The 23669-nt window shown below is 39.5% G+C and overlaps 2 protein-coding genes across 8 annotated transcripts in view; both read left to right on the top strand.

Moving 5' to 3' along the window:
• STAM2 (signal transducing adaptor molecule 2) overlaps window positions 1–11032 on the top strand; it is a 33308-nt gene extending 22276 nt beyond the window's left edge. For all 3 annotated transcript variants that reach the window (XM_074967347.1, XM_074967346.1, XM_074967348.1), the window contains exons 9-14: window positions 352–434; window positions 1870–1957; window positions 3881–3935; window positions 4712–4865; window positions 6745–6914; window positions 7138–11032. In XM_074967347.1, the coding sequence (XP_074823448.1) occupies window positions 352–434; window positions 1870–1957; window positions 3881–3935; window positions 4712–4865; window positions 6745–6914; window positions 7138–7366 (779 nt within the window). In that variant the 3' untranslated portion in view covers window positions 7367–11032. The remainder of the gene's footprint in view (window positions 1–351; window positions 435–1869; window positions 1958–3880; window positions 3936–4711; window positions 4866–6744; window positions 6915–7137) is intronic.
• A 6404-nt stretch (window positions 11033–17436) lies between these two features.
• The window catches only part of CACNB4 (calcium voltage-gated channel auxiliary subunit beta 4), a 196483-nt gene continuing 190250 nt past the window's right edge, over window positions 17437–23669 (top strand). For 2 of the 5 annotated variants that reach the window (XM_074967345.1, XM_074967339.1), the window contains exons 1-2: window positions 17439–17706; window positions 18082–18165. In XM_074967345.1, the coding sequence (XP_074823446.1) occupies window positions 17635–17706; window positions 18082–18165 (156 nt within the window). In that variant the 5' untranslated portion in view covers window positions 17439–17634. Of the gene's footprint in view, window positions 17819–18081; window positions 18166–23669 lie in introns of all 5 variants that reach the window. The other 3 variants (XR_012641420.1, XM_074967341.1, XM_074967340.1) reach the window with 3 other exon arrangements.

The raw sequence follows: 23669 nt of genomic DNA, 5'->3' as shown, positions 1-23669 counted from the left end.
TTTGAGTCACAGTTTTGAATGTTTGTGCAAGGAACAATGGATTAAATTCCAAGTAAAACCTATCACATTCAGAAACTAATCAACTTGGAGTTTGTTTTGCTGTAATGCAATGTTTTCTCCCCTCTTCGAAGACCTAAGAGCATCACTTTCTGGGAGTCATTTGCTTTTTTTTAAGTTCTCTTTGACGTTAAAGATTTGCCATCAAAGAGTGTATTTGTACTCGGGCCTAAGGAAACAGTTTAAACTATGCAGTGTTGAATATTTGTTTTTTTTTAAGAATAGGAGGGTGTATTTTTAGGATAGTATAGTAACAAAGATGAAGAAGAGGAACTGACACTCATGTTCTCTTAGCTACTGTGGATAAACCCCCTGTTACTGAAGATACTACAGAAGAAGTTAAGACTGCAGAACCTGAACCTGTTTATATAGATGAGGTATGCAATCATTATTTTAGAAACTTTTTTGATTATTTTTATATTACATATAAACATAATATATAGAAATACATACACAAAGTGAAAATAGCATATAAATAATAAAGTTCAGTGTTCACTACAAAACCATGGGGGTGGGGGAGAATGGACACCTGTACATATAAAGGTCATGTAGAGCATTAATAATTGAAGTGACTAAATAGATAGTTAAGTGAGAACGTAGTCCACAAGTATCGGGAATTAATATATACCAAACTGCAAAGGTATGCAGTAGTTTCATGTGTGACTAGGCTTCCTTGTATTTTTTCCACACACTTCTATTCGAGTCACTTTTTTCACTAATGCAGTAGTAGAGATATCACTCAGCCAGTCTGTTTATGAGGGAGGAATTGCAGATTTCCATTTTCTTAAAATAACTCTTTTGGGAAAGCACTGAATATAGCATTCCAGAACACACACATTTTTTGACAGGTATAGAGGATGTGTGAAAGTTTGGCATGTGGCTGCATAGATCTCCAATACTCTTTAAGCATTGCCAGTCTAGCCTTAAACACTCTTGAGTCCACTAGTACCTTTTAATATCTTGTTCTGGAAGCAGACATTTTTAATGACTACAAAATGTGGAGTTAAGTGTTTTGTACAAGTTTTATGAAAATATTAGTCTGTACATCTGTGATGGAGTAGTCTGCCACTTAAGGGCAGTAGTAGCCTTTTAAGGTTTGAAAGCAATAGATATAAGGACCTAAGGGGGGGATATGGGTAGAGAGAAAGCAGTCCCAGGATTTAGTGGTGCTGGGGAGGAAATCCTATCGTACCTTTACGGGTCTGGGGCCAGGAGCCTTGCAAAGAGGGCAGGGCAAGGCTCCCCTTTCCCACCAACCAATTGGGAATGAGCGGAGAGAAGAGGGAAGCTCATTAAGGAAGGACTGAAAAGAGACGGAGCTATAGAAAAGAGAAGCTCCTATAGAAGGAGCTGGGAGAGGTTCCAAAAAGAGATTGTTTCCAGGTACAAGAAAGAAATATCTCCTGAAGGAAAAAGTAGTTGGACTGAGCCCAAGATGATGAATGTCCGTCCCCAGGTGCATCTGAGTAAGGTCTGCCTTTCGCTTCTGACTGTCATTAATAAATGAGACTCTTGGAAGCGGATGTTCTTCAGTAAAAAGGTCTGTCCGGACTTGCTTATAACCCAGGTGAAGGGAAGCTCAAGTAGAGCCAAGCTGCAGCACTGCACCTGACTGAAAGAGGTGTGCTGGGATGAGTTCTCTGCTATCACAACCTCTTTCTGTGCTGACTGGTGAAAATAGACAGTGGAGAAAAACCTTGTTTAGATCTCTTTATAAGAGAGGCATTTTTCCATTTTCAAATGAAAACTAGAGAACTCTGTGCTATGTTTTAGAAATAACTACATTTTAAAAATCTTTTATCTGTCATTCAGGATAAAATGGATAGAGCGCTGCAGGTACTTCAGAGTATAGATCCTACAGATGCAAAGCCTGATTCAGCAGATCTTCTAGACTTAGAAGGTATTCTTATCAGTATTCTTATGAGTATTACTAAACATGCTAACTTTAGTATGTCATTCTACAGCTAAGAACAAAAGCATAGTTTGTTTTTTGTTTCTCTCATTTTACTTGAGAGGTCTCTGAGCTTTAAATGTACAAGTACTCTTGGTCTGTACTGATAGAAGGCTCCAATAGGTATGTTGGGCTTGGGTCTTGGGTGGTATTAGGCTAGTATATGGTTGGGACCAAAATCTTCAATTGTTAGTTAAATAGAATTCTTGTTATATATTGCATAATTGACTTACTCAGCCTCTGAAAGTTAGGGCACTGAAAACATCACTTTGAATGACCCATGGTGCTGTCAGAACTCTGCTTGAGGTGGAGCTATTTGTCCCGGAGGAACAAGTGACTCTGGGTAAAGAAACTGGTAATAGCATTTGATATTCTCAAATCCTGTTGCGCTATATGAAAATGTGTTTGCTCTCTGTCAAGAGCTTCCCCTGGAGTATCTCATATGAACATGTTCATGTACACATTATAAAAAATACCTCCCTAAACTAATCAAAATATCTGTTTTGTGTGTGCTAGGAAGGAAAAAATCGATGACATTTCTGTTCTTAGAGAAATTATGCTAAGAGGATGGGGGAGAATATAACCAACTAAATCTATTTCTTGAGACTGGGTGAACTATAATTGGATAGATGTTTTAAAATACTATATCGCTGTAAAAAAAGAACATCAGAATGGCTATACTGGGTTACACCAATGGTCTGTCTAGCCCAGTCTCTTGTCTTCTGACAATGGCCAGTGCTAGATGCTTCAGAGGGAATTAACATGACGGGATTTATCAAGTGATTTATTCCCTGTCATGCAATCCCAGCATCTGGCAGTCAGAGGTTTAGGGACACCCAGAGCGTGGGGTTGTATCCCTGCCCATCTTGGCTAATAGCCCCTAATGGACCTATCCTCTATGAACTTACCTAATTCTTTTTGAATACAGTTATACTTTTGGCCTTTACAGCATCCCCCGACAATGAGTTTCACAAGTTGACTGTGCATTTTGTGAAGATGCACATCCTTATTTTTGTTTTAAATCTACTGCCTATTCATTTCATGGGTGACCCCTGGTTTATGTGTTTTGTGAAGGGGTAAATAACACGTCCTTAGTCACTTTCTCCATGCTATTCATGATTTTATAGACCTCTATCATATCCCCCTTTTGTTGTCTTTTCTAATCTGAACAGACCTCGTCTTTTTAATCTCTCCTCCTATGGAAGCTGTTCCATAGCCCTAGTCAATTTTTATTGGCCTTCTCTGTACCTTTTCCGATTCTAATATATCTTTTTGAGATGAAGCGACCAAAATTGCATGCAGTATTTAAGGTGTGGACATACCATAGGTTTATATAGTGGCATTATATTTTCTGTTTTATTAAATATCCCTTCCTTAATGGACAGTGTACACTTAGTAATGGAAGGTGGATTTTACATTGTAATCCTTTTCTTGACAATATATTTAGTGATTTTTAAATCTCTGTTGTCACTGCATGAATTCCTAAACGTCATGCAATATGCAGTCTCATTGGTGGTGGTATGCTGTGCTGTAGCTCTAAAGTAATTGATTTTCATTAGATGTAGATGAAGCAGTTTTAAGAGGATTATTTGAGAAATTTGGTGAAATTTCAATGCTGTTTGTAGGCAGTAGTTTTAGTTATATAGCAAACTAATTCTTGCTTTCCCTCCTCCTTTTGAAATAACTGGAAAATTATTGGTTTCTTTAATGATGATATTTAAAATTAAGAGCAAAATTTAAAAAAAGACTAGGTAGTAGACAAATATTATAATCTTTCCATTAATATGGCTGTACTCGGCTAAATATATATTCTTACCCCTGACTAGGGTTAAAGTTTTAATTGTACAATATATTACACTTTTGTCTTCACAGACATCTGTCAACAGATGGGTCCTATGATAGATGAAAAACTAGAGGAGATTGATAGGTGAGCCGGTCTCTTTCTTGTGTTTTCAAACAAGGAGTACAACGCTGTTACATATGCTTCACCTTTATTTGTCAGGGTCTTAGACTGGGCATGGGATTACCACATTTTACTATACCTGTCCTCTTTTTCACCTACCTAAAATAAAAAATATAGAATATAAAATTGACAAGCTCACTCTTTATTTGTTTTAACTTCTTAATATTTAGTTTGATTTTCATTTTAGTGGGGCCTTAAAGGCCCCAAACAAGATCTGGAGCCTGTTGTGTTTGGGTTCTGTATAAATAAATAAACAAGATACAGTTCCTGCCCTAAAGAGCTTCCAGTCTAAATAGGGAAGAATGTACAGTTGCAATTTTTTCATTGACAGCAGTAGCAGTGTGTCTAAAATTTTATGAGCTTAACTTTCAATTTGCTGATGACTGTTATCAATAAGGGAACATACTCAAATGCAGTGATTTCTCCTAGACCTTTGAGGAGACTTGATGATAAATGGGTAAAAGAAGAAGATAGCAAAGGGAGACTGACAAAGTTGTTTTTTTCAATTTGACTATAAGAAGAATCCTCAACCTCTTCTCTTGCGTACTTTCCCAAGGTTCATCAGTATGATAACTGGAATGGAGCTGGACATTTTAAAAATACAAATAAATGTCTTTTTTTTTTTTTCATATTTAGTTAAGACTGTGCTTAAAGACCTTCTTAGTTTAACTGTTGCAAAATACCCAAAGGTATAAGTAACTCTGAAGGAGTTTTGAGTAAATTGTTTGTTTTTTAATCAGGAAACATTCAGAATTATCTGAATTGAATGTGAAAGTTCTAGAAGCCTTGGAACTCTATAATAAACTGATGAATGAAGCGCCTATGTATTCAGCCTATTCAAAGCTCCATCCTCCAGCACATTATCCACCCACATCAGCTGGTGTTCCAGTGCAGGTCAGTACCCTTTTCAGAAAACAAAGGCTTTCCTAATATGCATCTTCTTTTTAAAGGGTGATGACAAAGCATAAAGGAGAACAGGCTTTATTGCTAGCTTCTAAACAATTTGATGTTTCCTCATGATCATTAAATCCTGTAGAATAAAATGTACTAGAACAAAATAGGTATCTTCTAGCACTAAAATGCAATTGTTAATCTTTGCTGTATAGTTAGTAGAAGGATGTTGTATTCTGAGTGTTGAAGTTTAACAACCCAGTTAACTAGTTTTCTCAGTGAGTCACTCAACAAAACATTTTTTTTATACTCCTGTGTTTCACAGATGGATAGATTTACTGAGTCATATGTCCTTCCTTAATCCCAAAAGAAAATGTTACTCTATTTATTTTCAGGGACATGACTGAACTTTCTAATATGGTTGCATCATGAGGGCAATGCACTTCTTCCAGATATAGTCATTCTTCTTTGGATATATCACTTTGGGTGTATCACTATCTGGTGGGTTTTTCCCCCCTTTTAAGTAACAAACACTTTGTGCATTAGTGGGTTAAATAAGTCCAATATTGGATTCAGAATGAACTCTTATGTGCCCAACATATGTTCATTTATGAAAGCAAAAAAGGAGAAAAGGCAAGACTTATTTAAAGGAGACACTTAGAAAGAAAAAGTAGAACGTGCCTGCATATTTTAGGTGGGTTTTAAATGAATGTTAATTGTTCGATGTGAAAAGAATAGTTACCATAGTAACTGCCACATCAAAGAAGATGCACTTAGCCATTATACTGTGCTTTGAGCTCTTGAAAATGATGAAAAATTCATTATATTTCGGGGGAGAAAAGAAATTCTGGACATGAGACAGCTGGAGTTTTTAATATTGCTGATCTCTTCTGAGAGAGTGCTTCCTGATGTGGAAAAAACAGCAAAATGGTGCTTAAGCACAGCTGTATTGCACAAAGTTATGTATTCCATCTATGTAGGTAAACTTCATTCCAAATCCAAAACCAATGTGTGCAATATTCATATTTGATGTGTGTGTATGCTGTATTGGCTTACCCTGCCTGTGGCTTGAATTGTAAAGACTTCAAGAAAAATCAGTTATTTACATAGGATACATGCCATTTAATACACAGTGGAAATGTTCTGCTCATTTAAGTATGTCTTTAAGATGCAACATTTCACCAGTACAAATAACCTGATAAATGGGGTCTCAACTTCTGTTTCTCCTTTATCAAGTGTGAATTGTGCCTCCTTAGTGTTAATTTCTGCATTTCTTGACATAATATAAGATTTATAGCAAGGTTAACTTTTTTCCTGTTGCATACCTCGTTTATTTATCTCCTAGCTTATGAAATGTACTAACTTACAAAGTCACTTAGAGTGTATATACAAGGGAGGTACCGTTTAAAAATCACCACCAAATCCTCCTGCTGAAAACATTTGCCTACAGTGTGATTTGAAATAGCAATAGTGCAAATTAAGGATGGAATAGTTAGAAAAATGAGGCAGAGTGAATGTAGGCAGTGCGTTTATCACCTGAGGGAGCTGCATACCTTAGTGCAGCTAGAAATGTCTTCAAATGAACATCAGCTAATCTTCCTCTAACACAGTTTGTGATCCACAGTATCTGTGTATCTTCTGTTAAATTCCCATCCACACACGTGCTTGGGAGATGGGGGAAGCGGAGAGAGTTTCATTCTTCGAGATAGTCAAATAAGTGGACTTCCTGAGCAATCTTGTTCTCCAGGCTTTAGTGTGCCATTTTCTGCTTCATAGGGCTCTACACATATAACAGAACCTGAGCATTGTACTCTTGCATTATATATATTACTGCTCAATTCAGCCAAGTTGATGCATGGTGTGTGTTCTGTTTCATTTACAGCCATATTCTGTACAACCACATGGTGGGAACTACATGGTTCAGGGTATGCATCAAGTCACTCTTCCCCAAGGCTACGGTCTAGGACCTGATCAGATGGGCCAACTGAGGTCCCTGCCTCAAACTATAAATTCTTCAGGAGCAACTCAGCCTGCTCAAGCTTCATATTTAAGGTAACACTTCAGCAAGACTTTAATATACAATTTGATTTCCCCCAGATTCGTAAGGACTAAAAGTCCAGAGGTGGGTAAATGTCAGTAAAATTTTTTGTTCTATTTTTTTACTTCAGAAATGTGCAAAATCAAATCACTTTTGAAATGTCTTATAGTGTGATACGCAAATGAACTTGGTAATCATAACTGTCGCTGTTTTAAAATGATTTTTTTTCTGTTGCAGTCCTGGACCAGATTCTGTGTCAAACTCTGGATACATGAACCAGAACTCTGGCCTTCAGTCAGCAACAAGTACAGCTGCTTACACCCAACATATGGGAATGTCTGTGGATATGTCAGCTTATCAGAACTCTACATCTAATTTGCCTCAAGGAGCAGGCTATCCTGTGGCACTTCCACCTCATTCAGTTCCACAGCAACAAACAAATTACCATCCACAGCCTCTCCTTTGAAAATAAACCAAGCCCATATTCCTAAAAGCATTCATAAATGTTGGTGATCCTCATGATTTAAATAGCTTGTCATTGGTATACAAGTACACTTTCCCTTGATTAAAATGAACAACCCAATTTGCTGCATTATAAAGCTAAGCAATTATTTCAGAGTTAAATGTACTTCAAGTTTGACAGTTCAGAATCTTTCTAAAGACAGTTTGAGCTAATGATTTTAAAAAAATCATAAATGATTTCAATCCCCACTTAAGTAGCCTCCATCAGCTAAAACTTTCAATCTCGTGGAGTATCATTCTCAAATCTAAACTCAAATAAGAGAATCCTTTCCTTTTTTTTCTGGAAACTTGAGAGGGTGCTTTAAAATCTAGTTATGTTCCTTATCTGTTCTTTTTGTAGTCTTTTCCATTACACTGTTTTAGAGAATCTTTTCACTTCAGTAGTATTTCTTCCAACAAACCCCCGTGGTTTAGACAAATTATAGGTCTGTTTGTTATACCATAAGCAGTTCTGCTTTATGGGATGCATTACCTAATAGAACAATTGCATGATAAAGCAAGTGTGAACGGAGAGGGAGACTATTCCTTGATATTCTGGCAATGAGGACCATGTAAATACAACAATTATGAAAATTCTAGGGTTTTTTTTTTTTTTTTTTTTTGCAGTGTTGCCAGACTTGATTTGGAGTTCCAAGGGGGTCTTCTGTTTTCCCTTGCAAGGAATTCGTGGTGGTGGTGGTGGTGTAGGGGGAGGGGGTTGTTACTAGGGAGCTCTCTTTCTTTTTCTCCAGAAGGGGTGGCACTCCCAGCATCTTTTCTTTCCAAAGGTGGGTAGAGGATGCTGCAAACTAACGGGTGCTCTGAGGTTGCAGGTTACTTAGCTGGCAATTTGTAAAATCTGTCTTCATGTTTGTTTAAGGGTGGGAGAGCTGTCTCATTCCCTTTGGTTAGAGAGAGGCTCAGGAGTGCTGTTTATCAGAGGCCTGTGGGAGTCTGCCTTGTTTGCTCTGAAAATGGTGGAGGTGAGCTCTAAGAGCACAAGTTACCTTTATGGACCACAAAGCTCTCGTCTTCTTTAGGCTTTCCTCTCACTGTCACCATTCACTTGTCTAGATGAATATATTTGAGAGTGTATACTTATACCACTGTGGATCCAAAGCAAAGGTCCTTTGTTAGTGGGACTGTTTTCCTCTTTGGACATAAGGAATGGATACACACTGAAAATGACAAGCATGCCTTTAAAAAAGGAATCACCTCATGCATGAGGACCTGTAGCATTCAGTGGAAAAGAAACAAGATCTGGAGACTTTTCCTGACACTTTAATTGTTATGGGTGTTTTTTGTAATAGAGTAAATGAACTACAAGAGCTGGATAATCTTCCAAGAATATGGGATTTCTTTCCTTTTTATTATTTTAACTTCTGGAAATTTGCACATCACTCTCTACTTGGCTTACCTACTTGGCTTCTTAATATGATTATATTTATACATATTTTTAATTTTGTTATGAATGGCTGACATTTAGATTGGGAAGAATAATGGATATAAAAAACTTTGATAAAATATCTTGGTTAAATGCATGGAAATCTGAAAGCCTGTCCACAAATGAGCGTTTGATGTACATTGTTTTCTACCGGATGAGACCTTGTTACATGGTAGATCTTCCTTGTGTTCTCCCAAAATAAAACTCACCATCTGTTCAATGCCACCTCCATTTGTCTTACTGTTACTAAATACATTATTTAGTATGATCTTATTCAGATGCAGCTTCATGTTGGAACAATAAGGTATTCAGTACCTGATCATTTGATACTCAAGTTTGTGTAACTGGAGCTGTAGTTTTTCCTCTCCAGTGTTTTAATTTGGCATTATCCTTCCAGGTGAAGCTGTTCAGTATAAATGTAAAGTGCTTTAATCTGACACCTTTAAAATATTTTGTTAATGTATTCCTTGTGTTCTTTGTGGGGGGGAAGGAGGGGAAAGAACCAAGAAAATTCATTTCAAAATTCTTGTGGAAAATTCTTGCTATTAGAAAATTTGTATGCAAGGATTTCTTTTATTCCAAATAGTTAATCAAATTAAACCCCGTTAACATTAATATAGGTTCTTTCATGTTTGTCATTGAAATATAAGGAAAGTTTTTATTGGATTCAAAGTTTTTGACAGTATAAATATTACCCAATATCTTAATTTGGGATTAATAGAGTTGGCTCGGAGTTAGATTAAAGTGTTTGATATTTTGTTCTTTATAATATATGAAGTATAAATAGTGTGTATGCCCGTTTGTGTCTGAGATTTTGTACACATGCATATATATACACACTCTTAAAAACAAAACAAAAACCCATGACACTTTATATTGCAGGATTTGGCATCCTATAATCTCTTGTAATCCAAATCATAGGCATTTCTGAAAGTTGTAGATAGTGTAAAATATTTGATTGTTATTAAAATTGTATTTAGAGGGTTTTGGTGTTAATGGGATCAGTTTTATCTCTTCATTCTTCTATACCTTATCATATTTATTTTTAAGGCCTGATTGTAACTAAATATGCTGCCAAAGGAACTGTTTAACTTCAGATTTCTACATTAGGTTTATACCTGCTGTCTTATATTGGGAGTAAATAGTAGATAACTTCTGCTTTTTCATATAAAATACAAGTTTCTGCAACTTTAAAATGAGGATTTTATTATTGTATTTAACTTTGTTCCATGGGTGTCAAATACAAACTGCGTAAACTTTATTCTACTTTGAGTTGTTTGCTACCTGCTAAAAAAACTTGTGTAAAAATGTCACTTTTTCACTTGAACAATATGTGAGGACATCATTTATATGTAATATCATCATGCAGAGAATGTTTTAAAGGATTTTAAAATTTCAGATATTTTTGAGTTGACAAGCACCTTGTCTATTTAATAAATCTTTGTTTTTAGAAATTCCAGTATTCCAAAATAAAATTGGTAATTAAGGTAATTGTTAAAGATTAAAACATGTTCTGTGTTCATTTTGTTTTGATGAGTGGACTTTCATGTTCATAGCTGCTGTCTTTTGGAGTAGTACAACTCAATGAAAAGTAGTCATTTTGAGAAGAAAGCTGGTGCTGGCAGCTATAAATGCAGCTCTATTCTATTATTGTAACTGTTTTCCTATAAGAGCTTTTTTCCGTACTTACATCTATGCATCTTTTCTAAGAAGAAATACACCACAATATTAAATATGAGCAGGTTTGGTACCTATAAATTTAGTGAATGTCTTTTTAGGATATTTTCTACACTTACAGTAGGTAAATTATACATGAAACTGATCAAAATTATTTTGATCTTTTTAGTAAAGATTGAATAGATGAAGGGAAGAAGAAGAAATAAGAAGGGGCAGATCCTCAGCTAGTGTAAATTTTCATAGCATCATTGAAATCAGTGGAACTGTGACAACTTTTACCCTTCCTGGTGAGCTGCTCCCATAGTGCTGTGTGATTGAATGCATTCTGTAAACTCATTTTGCAGGTTAGGCTCCAACTGCCTCTTTGTCTAGATTTAAACTGAAGAGTTTAAATGCTTATCTAAAGTAAGACTAATGGGTGGAGGGAGAAGGGGACTGCAGTTTATAGAAAATACTGTCTTCGGGGAATTTGGAGTGTTAATAGTAGATTTGTTCCATTGGAGTAACCAACTGGCCTTTTGCGTACAGTATGTTTGCATTGCCTTTTGTGAATAAAACAAATTTATTTAACAAACAGTGGAAAGTTCTCTGTCTGTTTGAAAGTTAGAGAAATATGTAGCTCTTCCAACTGACACCACTGGCTTTTTGCATACTTATATAATCTAGCTATAGTACATTTGACACATAATACTGCTACATAATGGTGGTTGATCCATGCTTGGGTGAGGAATAACTGTGGTCCTAACTATATATTATATTCAGTTTTATTGCATATTGCTAGGTCAGGGGTTCTCAAACGGTGGGTTGTGACCCCCTCAGGGGGTTGTGAGCTGTCAGCCTCTATCTCAAACCCCGCTTCGTTCCAGCATTTATAATGGGTTTAAATATAAAAAAATCCCTCTTTAATTTGCGGGGGTTGCACTCAGAGGCTTGCTGTGCGAAAGCGGTCACCAATACAAAAGTTTGAGAATCACTGTGCTAGGTTTTATACATAAGAAAAATAACACTTTTTTCTAAAATTTCAGTTATTACATCTTAAAAGTAAAAGCAAAGAGTAGTACTCTATAAGTAATAGAAACTCTCTTTAGACCACCATTGATACCCATCTAACCAAAATGAGGTTGCCAGCCCACACAATAAGGAAATAACCCCTGTAGCATATCTAAGGCAGGGAACAAAAGGACTATGTAATTCACCAGCCTGATATGCCTGAAAACAAAATGTTCCTATGAGTCATTCTTTAGCTGTAAGTCACTGGAACATATATTGTCAATCACTTACTTATATTATCATCTTGAGTCACTTGTAACTTTCCTGGGATAGCGTCAGGTCAGTTTAGGCCCTAGATATAAGCCTTGGAACAAAAAGCACTTAACCTAACAGCACAAGAAGTGTTTAAAGCATCTTTGTAAAATGTCAGTCAATGGTTTTTCAATCTAGACATTCTCACATTGCTAAGGTGAGAGAATGTGAAACTGATAAACTACAGTGAATCTGGACAATTCCCTAGTGTCTTGATTTCCTGGACAGTATATTAATGTGGGAAGTCAGCCAAGCCATGAGATAGGTTAAGATTCATAATTAAAGAAACATTTCCTTACTATTATCAATTTAGATGATTCAACTGAGTTTTAAAAATCTAATTTAGATTTCACCATTCATGCTAGTCACTTCTTGCACCACATTCATCTTGGACAAAGAAGCCAGGCTAACTAATTTCATGTAAGGAATTCTAAAATCTGCAGTTTGTGGGCATAAAGGACATTAATCAATCTGATTATACTAGGTCTCTGCTTGCTTTCTACCAGATGTCTGTAGGGTCTTCCTTTGCCTGGCATACATTGGGGAAAAATGAAAAAGGGCATATTTCCTCTGTTAGTGAATGTGCTGCTAGATATTATTCAAAATATAAACGGAATTAACAAAACTAGTGTAGATAATCCATTCTATAACCATATTAAATGTAGGAGTAATCTCTACTGAATAAAAGCCTACTCTCTAGGTTCACAAGATGGCATATCTTAAAACTGTTACCTGTTGCTAAATGTTCCTTGGCTTCTATCCTTTGCCATTTTCCACAAGTATCAGATGTTAAAAATAGTGTTTTCCTACAGAAAACTGAAATTTTAAATTGCCCATAGGGGGTGAAAGGTGGCAGGAATATATTTGTAAATGTGAGTAAAACTGTTACTAATGTTCTCTGAGAAATGTACCTGTCATATCTTCTGTGAACTTTGCTTTCTTTCTCTTCTCCCCCACAGTCCTGGTCAGAATACACATTCAATACTGGTTTTGCTGGAAAAACCCAATCGTACTCCGCAAGAGGACGGGGAGGAGGTGTCAGTATTGGGTTGCTGTGTTTTGTTTTTTTTTGTCTAGTGGCAAACTCATCTTGTAGGTACCCACCTCCCCTCCTCACTTCAGTCAGAGGTGTGATGTGCTTCAGGTAAAGCCACAGGAATGGGGAGCAGGAAGCCTGGGTCCTGTTTTCAACTCTTTCTCAGATTTCCTGTGCAATTTTGAACAAATCACTTAATCTCTGTGCCTTATTTTCATGCTCTGTAAATTGGAATTAATAGTACTCTAATTTACCTCATGCCTGTGAGGTAATGTTCTGTGGTGGAGGATGCTATAGAAGCACTAAGTAGAAGGTCAAACAACCATTGATTTTTACATGGACAGATTTTCTTTCCAGATAAACAATTTTAGAGTCAGTGGGCTAAATTATGCTCCCAGATGAATTCCTACCTTGGCATCTGCATTCATACCTCAACCTACCAAGCTGTGAATGTGACACAGTTCAATGAAGATCCAGTATGTAAGAAGGTATCATTCATGTAGAAAATATAATGCTGTATGATTCACTACTGTAAATAAAATCTGTTTATTTCTGTTGTAAATAATTTTCAACAAGTCACATCAAGTTTGAGAGCAGAGTATTATGTAAATAAATATCCCTCAAAATTAGGTACATTTGAGATGCATATCTGCGTTTGGTTTAATAGTTTTAATCTGGATATAAATGCACCCAGTTGATGTGTCTTCTGTTAAAAGAAGTGCAGTGCAAAAGCTGGACAAAATATATAGTGGATAAAACATTAACTTAATTTTTTTCTGAAGGCTGATACAATTAAAAATGCATGAGACATTGAATTACTTGATGGTTTCAATACAATTTTTCTGTTCTTTATGTTGGAGATACATCCACATTTAAAAATCTTTTCATAATCTGCCACCACATATCATCTCCATACCAACCTTTGGCTACATCAGCCTGAAGTGTTAATGCCTGAACTTTGCTGGAGCACTATGGTGTCAGAAATTCTTGCTCTTTCTAGAGTCTGGAAAAACAGAAGGTTCATATCAGCTGCACCTCTTTGTCCTGATGAACATCTTAGGAATTGCATTTGAGCAGTCTGCTCTGCAATATAATGAGGAAAGCTAACCAAAAAACCCTAAATGCCTAAATTAAATAAAATCTTAACTGACGCTAGAGGTCAGCAGAGAGTGAGAGAGTTTGCATGCAACCCTTCACTGGCTAGGGCATGCAAATCATATCAGTGGATTGGTTCTCCCCGAAGAGCTCTTCTTCAGGATCTCTGAGTAAGATCAAAAGCTTGTCTCTCACCAACAGAAGTTGGTCCGATAAAAGATATTATCTCACTCACTTTGGGTCTCTAATAGCCTGCGCCTAATAAGGCTATAACAACACTGCATAAAACAACAGAACTTGAAACAATGCACATGCAATATGAAAAAGCACACATGAAATACATTCATTCCATCAAGGCCTCGTGGGATTAATGTGAACAGGGGCATTAAAGCTGGAATGATTTAATAACATCAGCAGAAATGTGATATGCCATGTCAGCCCTACTGTGGCAACATGTCATGCTTTCTATTGAGTATACGAAACTGATGGAGTTTGTGTGGATATATAACACAGGCCATATTGTACTGTCTTTGTGGTCATATCTGCTGTCACTCCCTCCTATTAACATCACCAAGTGCTTGTCCCTTGTCCTGCAAAAATGATTTGTCCTCCTAAGTTTGAGTTTACTACTCACTCTGCCTGAAAGTCTTGTATGTAGTTGTGTTGCTAGTGAGCCTGTCCTCAAGATAGATTTTTTTTTTTTTTTAGGTTCAAATTTGTAACTGGATGTTTCACCATATGCAATAAAAGTACAAGATATGGAGTGTATGGCTGTACATTGCCTTTACCTTGAAAAGCCAGCCTTGCAAGGTAACTTGTGGTTCTAATCAGGGGCTGCCAATCAGGCCTGGGCCAACAACATTTTTGGGGATGTTTTAAATTGTGTGTGAGGTACTGTAAAATGAAATGCAGAATTTAAGAATAAGCATTACGAGTACAATAGAAATCTTTACAAGAGAGTGCTGTGTGTAATTTCAGAATTCAGTGTTATCACACGCACCTGTTAGTCCCCCTGTGTATATATTGTTGCTTCTTTGCTGAGCAGAGGCAGGTTTTCAGAGCTTTCCGGGTCACTTTGTTGTTTAGCATAAAAATTGATGTGGGGTCAAGTAATTTCTGAATGTACACGTCCTGTTTCCCTGAGCAGGGGTAGCAACAACCTCTTGCAGGAACCTAAGGTCAGGCACCTGTGCCCAGAACCAGCTGCCTGGGACTTCTCTCTCACTATCACTTGCACGCAGCTCCAGCAGATCCACCTGCTTAAACACAACTTCTGCCCCTTTTCCTCCCTCAGCCTTTGTGCTTTCACATGGGAAACTTCTAGTTCAGGGCTTCTCTCTGACCACGTGGTCTGGAAAAGGTGGACTGGCCATTAACTCTCCTGTGTTTAGCAACATAAAGGAAGCTCAGGGAGGTCCAACAGCCCACACTGTGCATACCCAGTCCCTTAATGAGTCTCTGATGGAAGTTACTGCATGACATCTTCAACTCTTTCTATTAAGAATTTCATCCTGCATGCCTATCATCGGTGACTGGAACTAGTCGGAAATTTTCTGACAATGTTTTTCCATTGGGAAAATACCAATTTGTTGAAAGCAAAACATTAAGTGGAAATGTGTCAGTTTTGACAAATCTTCCAATGGAACATAGATTTCAAAACTTGTGTGCCAGCCAGGTTTCGTTCCAGCTTGCCCACCCAGCTCTTTGGCATCCTGCCTGAAGAACTGCTTTGGAGTTGGGATCCCGATATCCAGGGTCTGTGGTTCCAGGATAGCCAGCATCCCCAGAAAGACTCTCTGAGGACCAGGGACCCCAGAGCTTCCAGCCTCCAGAGCCAGCTACCTGGGTTGTCCAACTCTCTAGGCAGCTGGCTCCCCAGGCTTTGAGAGTCAGATAGGCCTGGTAACAAGCAGGTCCAGGAGCTTGGAAGCCCTGGGGTCACCATCTCTGAGACAATCTGCATGTGGGAGCTGCTATTGAGCCAGGAACCCCAGAAGCCTTAAAAGCTCCTGGCTGAAATTGATATGATTCTTCTATTTCAGGAATACCCACCACTTAATAGCAATGGTGAGCCCCTAGCATATTTGTTTCATAACATATTTTAGTGCTTCCAGAACAAATTATTGCAGGATTTCAGTTGTGTGAAAATTTCTGAATTTTTGTCTTTTTATCCTAATTCAGCATGAAAAAAATTCTGAAAATTCAAAATGTATTGTGCAAGGGAAATTTAGTTTCCTGACCAGCTCTATCAATGACCCCCTAACGTGCAAGCCAATACCATCTTTTGCCGTAACATTATTTATGTGTGTGTATGCACTGTATAAATATACATTTATTCCCCTCTTTTGTGGTGCATTAAAATGATCCAAATTCAGAACAACTATTTAGCCCCTATTGTACAAAACACCTGTCTAATAACATATCACATCAAATCTTGGACTTCTTTTAAAGCAGTAGTGCTCAATCTTGATTTTTCTTTTAAACTGGTGTGTGTGTGTGTGTGCGCGCATGCCTTTTCGAATCTGCCCAGTGTGCTAAAAATCCTTAGAGACAGTGATAGCTTCAGGCAGTAATTTATCCCCAACCCTGGACTGAGACCCATTGGGGTGAACCCTTTGCCCACTAATTGACTTCAGTGGCACTTCACAGGGATGCATATGTGAGTGCAGTAGCATTGGCTTACTTACGAGATTTCTAGACACGGGGCTGATTTCTAGACACATTAAGAGCTTGAGTTTGTGGCTCTAAGGGAAGACTGCTACATGGTAATTATATAACAAATTATAACAACCTGGTACCTTTTGTTCCTTTTGGCTGGTGATTTTACATATTGTCTTTCATCTTATTCATACACTGACAGCTCTTTAGGGCAAGGACTGTCTTTATTGTTATATGTTTGTAGGATGTTTAGCATAATGGAGCCATGACCTTTATTACAACATAAGTAATAAATATATAATAATAGACCATGGAAAATCCGTAGGGGGCATACATTCCATTGGGCTGGAGGGTTATTGAGCATTGAGAGAGAGGAAAAGGTTACTAGGATTGGATGCATAAACGGTTGGAAGTTGCAGAGCAAGGTCACTAGTGCATGCTAATCTGGTTAGAAAGGTTAATATTAGGCACAGAAAGATCGTCTACAGGGGTTCTGCTAGAAGATACATTTCCCAGGGCAGGGAGGTGGCTGAACCTAATTTACACTGTGTGTGTTTTTGGGGAGCGTGGGCGTGCGCGCCACAGAAAGAGGTCATGGCAAACCGCGGGGGGGTGGGAAATGATGGTGCCACTACAGGAAAATGGGGGGAAGGGGCTGGGAAGTTGCTGGATATTTACAGCTGGAGAGCGGACACCCTGTTTCGGAGGGGGAAGGGTAGGGAAAACTTCCCTGTCTCCCCCCCCCAAAAAAAGAACTCACTGGCTTCTTCTGTAACGCCTCCCGCCCCACACACACCCGCGCGCGCGTGGCGCCGGCGCCAGGGAAGAGACACTGTCGCTTTAAGGCGTGGCGATGGGAGCGCCCGCCGCCCACGCAGCACAGGGCAGGCTGCCGGGAGCGGGCGCAGCAAGGCAGCCCTGATCCGAGTGGGCAGGGGGAGGCGAAGGCAGCGCTCGCCCCGCTGGCCGGCAGCCCGCTCAGCGCGCCTGGAGCCGGGGCAAAGGCGATGCTGCGCTAGCCATGTCCAAGCCCCCGCCCCCCTCCTACGGCAAGAACGGGCTGGGGGACGGGCTGCACCCCCCCGTCTTCCAGGTGCCTCCCCCTCCCTCCGCCCCTGCTCCGCTCTCCGCCTTCCCAGCTCCGGGCTCCGGCGGCTGCCTGGGCGCGGGGAGCATCGCCTCGGCGCCGGGCTGCAATGGCTGCGGTGGGTGCTGGGCTGGAGCCTCGCTCCCTCCGTCCCCGGCGGGGCTGGGGCGGGCGCGGGCAGGGCCGGCGGGCTTGGGTTAGGGGGTCGCCCGTTACCAGAGCTCCGGGCTGAGCCACCGGCCCTTCGTGCGTCCGGGCAGCGTGGCCGGCTCCGCTCCCGGCGCTGGCCAGGCTGGACCGGCCGCTGCCCCGGTGAAGCGGGGTCCCCGCGCCCTTGTGATCCGATCTGTCTTTCTTTCCTCCCTCCCGCGGCGAGTGCAGGTGGCCCGCGGGACGGCGACCCGGCGGAGCCGCTTGAAACGATCAGACGGCAGCACAACGTCCACCAGTTTCATCCTCCGGCAGGTACAGCGCGGGCCCGGGGAGAGGCGGCGGGGGGCGAGCCGAGCCGCAGGGCGGGGAGGAGACGGGGACCGCACCGCCCGGCTAGCCGCTGAGTGTCCCCCTGCGGGCCGGCTCACAGCGGGCCCGTTGGGTGTGAATCGAGTTTCTTTGGGGAAATGCCTGTCCCAGGGATTCCCGCTGCACCCAGCGCTCCGGGCGGCCAGGGAAAGGTGGGATATTTCACCCCCTTGCGTCTAGCCAAGGCTCTTCAAAGTCGGTTTTTCTTTCTTCCCCCCCTCCCGCAAACCAGGTCTGCGCTGCGGCTTTAACTTGCTTCGGTTTTAGTCATTTAGTCCGTATTCGTTTTGCTATAAGACAGGCCCCCATGGAAATACACCGTCTGGGGGTTTACACAGCAGAGTCCCGGGCGATCTAAAAGATCTCAGGTGTAGTTAGAAACCTTTGGGTAAACAAGAGTTTGTTTGGGTAAAGAGGCATGAAGTAAGTTTTCGGGACAGAAACATCACTGGGATTTGGCTGAGAGGGGTTTTTAGATAAGGGTGCTTGCAGCTCCCTGTTTCCCAAGGGTTTGGACGAGGTAAAGGGAGTGAGAGCGGAAATGAAGAGGGAATGGCTCCCATTGACTTTTATTCGCCTTGGTTAAACTCGTAAGGGCACAAGAATTGGCAGCATTTCTGATTTAACTCTTTCTAGTTGTGGAGTATTTATTTCTCGAAAATGCTGGCTGACAACCCGCTAGGCTTTGAGATGCTGTCTGTTAGAGTCCCTCTCGGCCACAAAGCAGGAAGATGGACTACTAGGTGCCCTGAGCTAACCTGGGTCACATCCAGCCAGTTCTATCAAGTGCTGACTGCAGAGTCCTTTTATTTAGATTTGCCTGAAGGCAAATTCTGCCCCCCCCCCCCCAATGTGTACTGAAGAATTCTGCTGTTTTCTAAGACCCTGCTTGGTAGCTTAGTGTATTCAGGGAACTTCAGCACTTCCAGCTGCAGCACCTGAAATATTAGGGCCTCCATACAATATACACAGGGGTTTGTTTTGTTTGTTTTTTTTAGATATGACACATTTGTTATTTGTGTATGAAAATAAATGACAGTGTTTATTATTTTATATATCTAGTGACACTGGCATGTTCAGCACATATTAGACATAATTTAATGTAATTTTCTCTTAAATGACCCAAAAATAATTTGTGAGAAAATAATTGTGTATTTTACTGATTTTTCTTCCATAAACACTGAACATTACAGCAGCAGGATTTGAAATTAACATCAAATATTTGTCCTGTTGTTCTCATAAGAAACAGTCTCTTTTTTTAGGCTATGAGCCATTTCGTTATAAACTAAGCTTAATAAATCATTGGAGACATTTTTTTTAAAGCAGCCCCAGATACTTTTGTCTGAATTTCCTTGCAACTTTATTTTGAAGCAAATTGCAATTGAAAATTAACTTGGCAAAAATTGTGGATTTTGATGCATTGGAGCTTGTATTTTGTAGACCCATATATATATTAAGGTCAGAAGGGACCATTATGATCATCTAGTCTGACCTCCTGCACAATGCAGGCCACAGAATCTCACCCACCCACTCCTGCAATAAACCTCTCACTTATGTCTGAGCTACTGAAGTCCTCAAATCATGGTTTAAAGACTTCAAGGTGCAGAGAATCCTCCAGCAAGTGACCCGTGCCCCATGCTACAGAGGAAGGCGAAAAACCCCCAGGGCCTCTTCCAATCTGCTCTGGAGGAAAATTCCTTCCCGACCCCAAATATGGCAATCAGCTGAACCCTGAGCATGTGGGCAAGATTCACCAGCCAGATACCCAGGAAAGAATTCTCTGTAGTAACTCAGATCCCACTGAGGGTTATTTTTTTGCATTGCTAGGCCCTAATGCTGTACTTACATTTATGTGGTGGGTACTTTTGTGTCTGTGCAGAGCCCCACATAGGGCCCACGCAGATTAGATTGCAGGGTCAGGACTGTAGCATTTTATTGGCTAGAAACTGTAATTATCGTTTCTATCCATCTGAGTCAGACCTGCATCTGAACACCCCAAAACTTTGGGTGAAGTTTGGATTTGGATCTGAACTTATGCAGTATTGCCAACACCAGGTGTTCAAAAATTACGAGTCAGGCCTAAAAAAAAAAATCGTGAGTTTGGCTCAAAGATGATTTTAATATTACACTTTGGGTTCTTTGTATGTGTCTTCTAGTTTCTGAGCTATTTGCGTACAATTGGGTCATGTTTTCAAGTTATTCTGTGCAACCATAAGGGCTAGAAATGTACTTTTTTAAAAAAAAAAAAAGCTGAATTTTCAAGTAGTTACTTCACTCCAGGAGCTGGGGCTTTAAGGAAAACACCAAATATTGTGCAACTTGTGACTAAATTGTGAGAGTTGGCAATGATGTTTTAGTTTTAGATCTGTGGGTACTAATTATCCTCCAGCAATAATCTTCCTCCTTCTGGCACGACAAGGATGTCACAGGAGCAATTTAGGTGACATCCTCCTGTCTATATTCACTCTTTGCCTTCTATTTCCACTCTTCTGTTGTTGGCTGCTAGCTTGCCCCGATTAAAAACTAACATCCATGGTCTGAAGCTCTGGCCTTCTTTTCCACGTGATGTCTGCTCAGTAAACACAGTTTTAAAGAAGGAAATTATAAAATGCCAATCTCTTAGATGGTTTGTTCATTCTTTGTTTATATCTAAAGAGTTTTCTTGTTTTGGGGTCTAATCCTACATTCATTCCACATGCTAAACTCCCAGTGGGAGTACAAGGAAAGCAGGATTGGGCCCTGAACAGTTTCAGGATGTTTGCCATGGAAAACGTCTTTCATTTAACTATACCGTATTGTAGTGCAGGACACTGAAATGGTGAATCATGATAACTCCATAGAAAAGAGAAATATATAACCAATAGAACTAATAATTTCCAATTGCTTTGTGATATTTTCTATTCACTGCAGCTGCACAAACCAGAATGACAGCAATTCCGCTCTAGCAATCCTTGTTTTCATTGGAAATGAGAATGAGGCATCACTGTAGCACAAAAGAGAGAGAAGAACATGAAACTTAACATGACTTGAAGCCAAATAATTAGAATAATTGCAACAAAAAAAATACATGAATCCAATGTTTAGTTCATGGATTGAGCCAGTTCAGCAGGTCTTCCAGAAAGGGTGTGGGTGCTTACTGTACTTGTCAGGGAGAATCTTTTAGACTCTTTCTGTTACATCCTTTAAAGTGATGGATCTCCAGTGTAGTGTTAAAACATCGACTGTGGAAGTAAGACTGCATTTTATTGTCATTTTTCGTTTGCACTGTAAGGGAACTGAGCATCTGTTCCTGCATGTTGCAGTTTGCTCTGAATTCCCACTGGAGTTCAGGGCACTCAGTTTCTCCCAGTGGTGCTCAACACTATGCGGGATTGGGCTCTCTGCAGCTGACCTTGCAAAACCTTACTCACAGGAGTAGTATTTAGATGACTGCCCAGTTGAAGCCAGTGGGGCTACTTGTATAACTGTTTGTGAGTCATGCCCTAACTACCTAGCTGTCACAATTGAGTTCTATTGCATCTGACATCTTATTTGTGTTCAAATGTGGAAATGTTCCCTGTGCTTTGCAGTTTGTTCAGTTTCTCATGTTCCAGTGCTCTGTGTAGTTCTTAACCATAGTATGTCTGAATAGCTGGTAGTCTATCTCATTGGGAATCAAGTGAGAGGTCTCAGTCTTTACTCATGGAAACCCCATATAATGCCCTACTAAAGAGATACACATCTGTTATTGAAGGGGCACTGTCAAATATTTGAGGCCTGGCACTTTGATCTTATTTATAATTGATAATAGTTTGATGCTAGATCTTCTCTTGCACACCCAAAATGTATTGATTTTACTAGGAATTGTGAGTTGCAGAAGATACAGAACTGGGCCCTTGATGGAGAAAGTCTTCTAGATGCGAAAGTCCTGATTTTTCAAAACTGCACATGTGAATATATAGGTGCACAAAAAATGTACTAACTTGCATGCTTAGTTGTCATAATTGCCTGCACAACTCATAACTGTGCATCTATCTGGCCTCATTGTAGGGGATTTGCACATGCAAACAGCTAGCACGTGCAAAAATCTTGCTTGTCTCTTGTGTGACTAAATACCCAATTTGTTTATACAAATACTGCAGTTCTGCATGTGCAACTTTGAAAATCAGGCTCAGTCTACTGGCTTTTTTTAAAATCCACCACACTATCACCAACAGATTTCCCAGAAAACAGCCACTATCTCTGGGTCTCAAGACAATGAATTGTGCTTTCTCTGCCAACTCTGCAGTAGTAGTAGTAGCAAATACAGTCAGTAAAGCTATTCCCAGAACTGTGCTGACGCGGTTGCTGTTTCTGCACCAGTGTCTGATATGTTTTGGCACAACGAGGTGCTATATAGGCTGAAGCTGTTAAATAAATAGGACTTCAAATCCATTCAAATCATAGCAAAATAAATAAATCCACTAAAAGTATCTGCATTACCCAAATGGAAAAGGAGCAGATTGGTAGAGAAAACAAAGTCATCTTCTGAGAGGTTATTACAGACACTAGAGATTTAAAGTAATAATAATAATAATAATTAATAAAAATTGTACACGTTTACTTGAAACCTTTAACAGTGGGAGATTCAATAATTCATTTAATAAAGACAGTAAGAAGCTTTCATTTGAGCTGCATGAGTTCAACAACAAAAATAACTCTTAGATTGCCTCTCACCCACCCATGACGGAAAGAGCGTGGAAGAATTCGCTTTAAGCAGACATTTAGGAAATGGTCACATTAACTCTCTCCATGAATTTACTATAATAAATTCCTTCCCATATGTCAATTTAACTGCACGAGACAACATTTCCTTTGCGCAAAGATGCTCCCTGTGTTTCCTTTGTGCGAGAACGAGACTGGTTGTGACTATTCTCAGACTTCATGGTTAGTATTTGAATTCTCTTTCATTAGGAAAGAGAATAGAAACTTTTAACTCATAGCATGTATAGCAGTAATTAGGTGTATCCTGTTGGTCATCTCAGTTACTGGGAGCCTCCCCCTTTTTTCTGTGATAAGGATCAGGCTGTCTGGGACACAGGCAGAAAAATATCAACTGGCAGAGATTAAAATGGAGATGTTTTGTAATGTTTTAGTTTTATATGCAACATTTAAAAGATAAATTCTAACCTGCATCACCAAACTATGTAGTAATAGCACAGTAAGTAGAGTTTATACTAAATCTGATCTAAACCTCAACTGTACTATAAACGGCAGTCAGTTACTGGAGTAAATCCACAGTGTCAGTGGAAATATGGAATTTTGCTGAATGTGTGTGTGTGAAATGCATAACAGTGTGATGGTCCCTTTTCAAGATGATCCATTCTTTGTTGCTAATTTTTTTGGTTCTAGTTTACATTTCTTCTTACAGAATTCTTTAGAAAAAAAAAACATTAAATTGTGAAATGATCTTTTTTAAATTTGCATTT

The sequence above is a fragment of the Natator depressus genome, chromosome 11 (assembly GCF_965152275.1).
Source record: "Natator depressus isolate rNatDep1 chromosome 11, rNatDep2.hap1, whole genome shotgun sequence".
NCBI classification, from domain to species: Eukaryota; Metazoa; Chordata; order Testudines; family Cheloniidae; genus Natator; species Natator depressus.
This window is presented reverse-complemented; position numbering and strand designations above follow the sequence as displayed.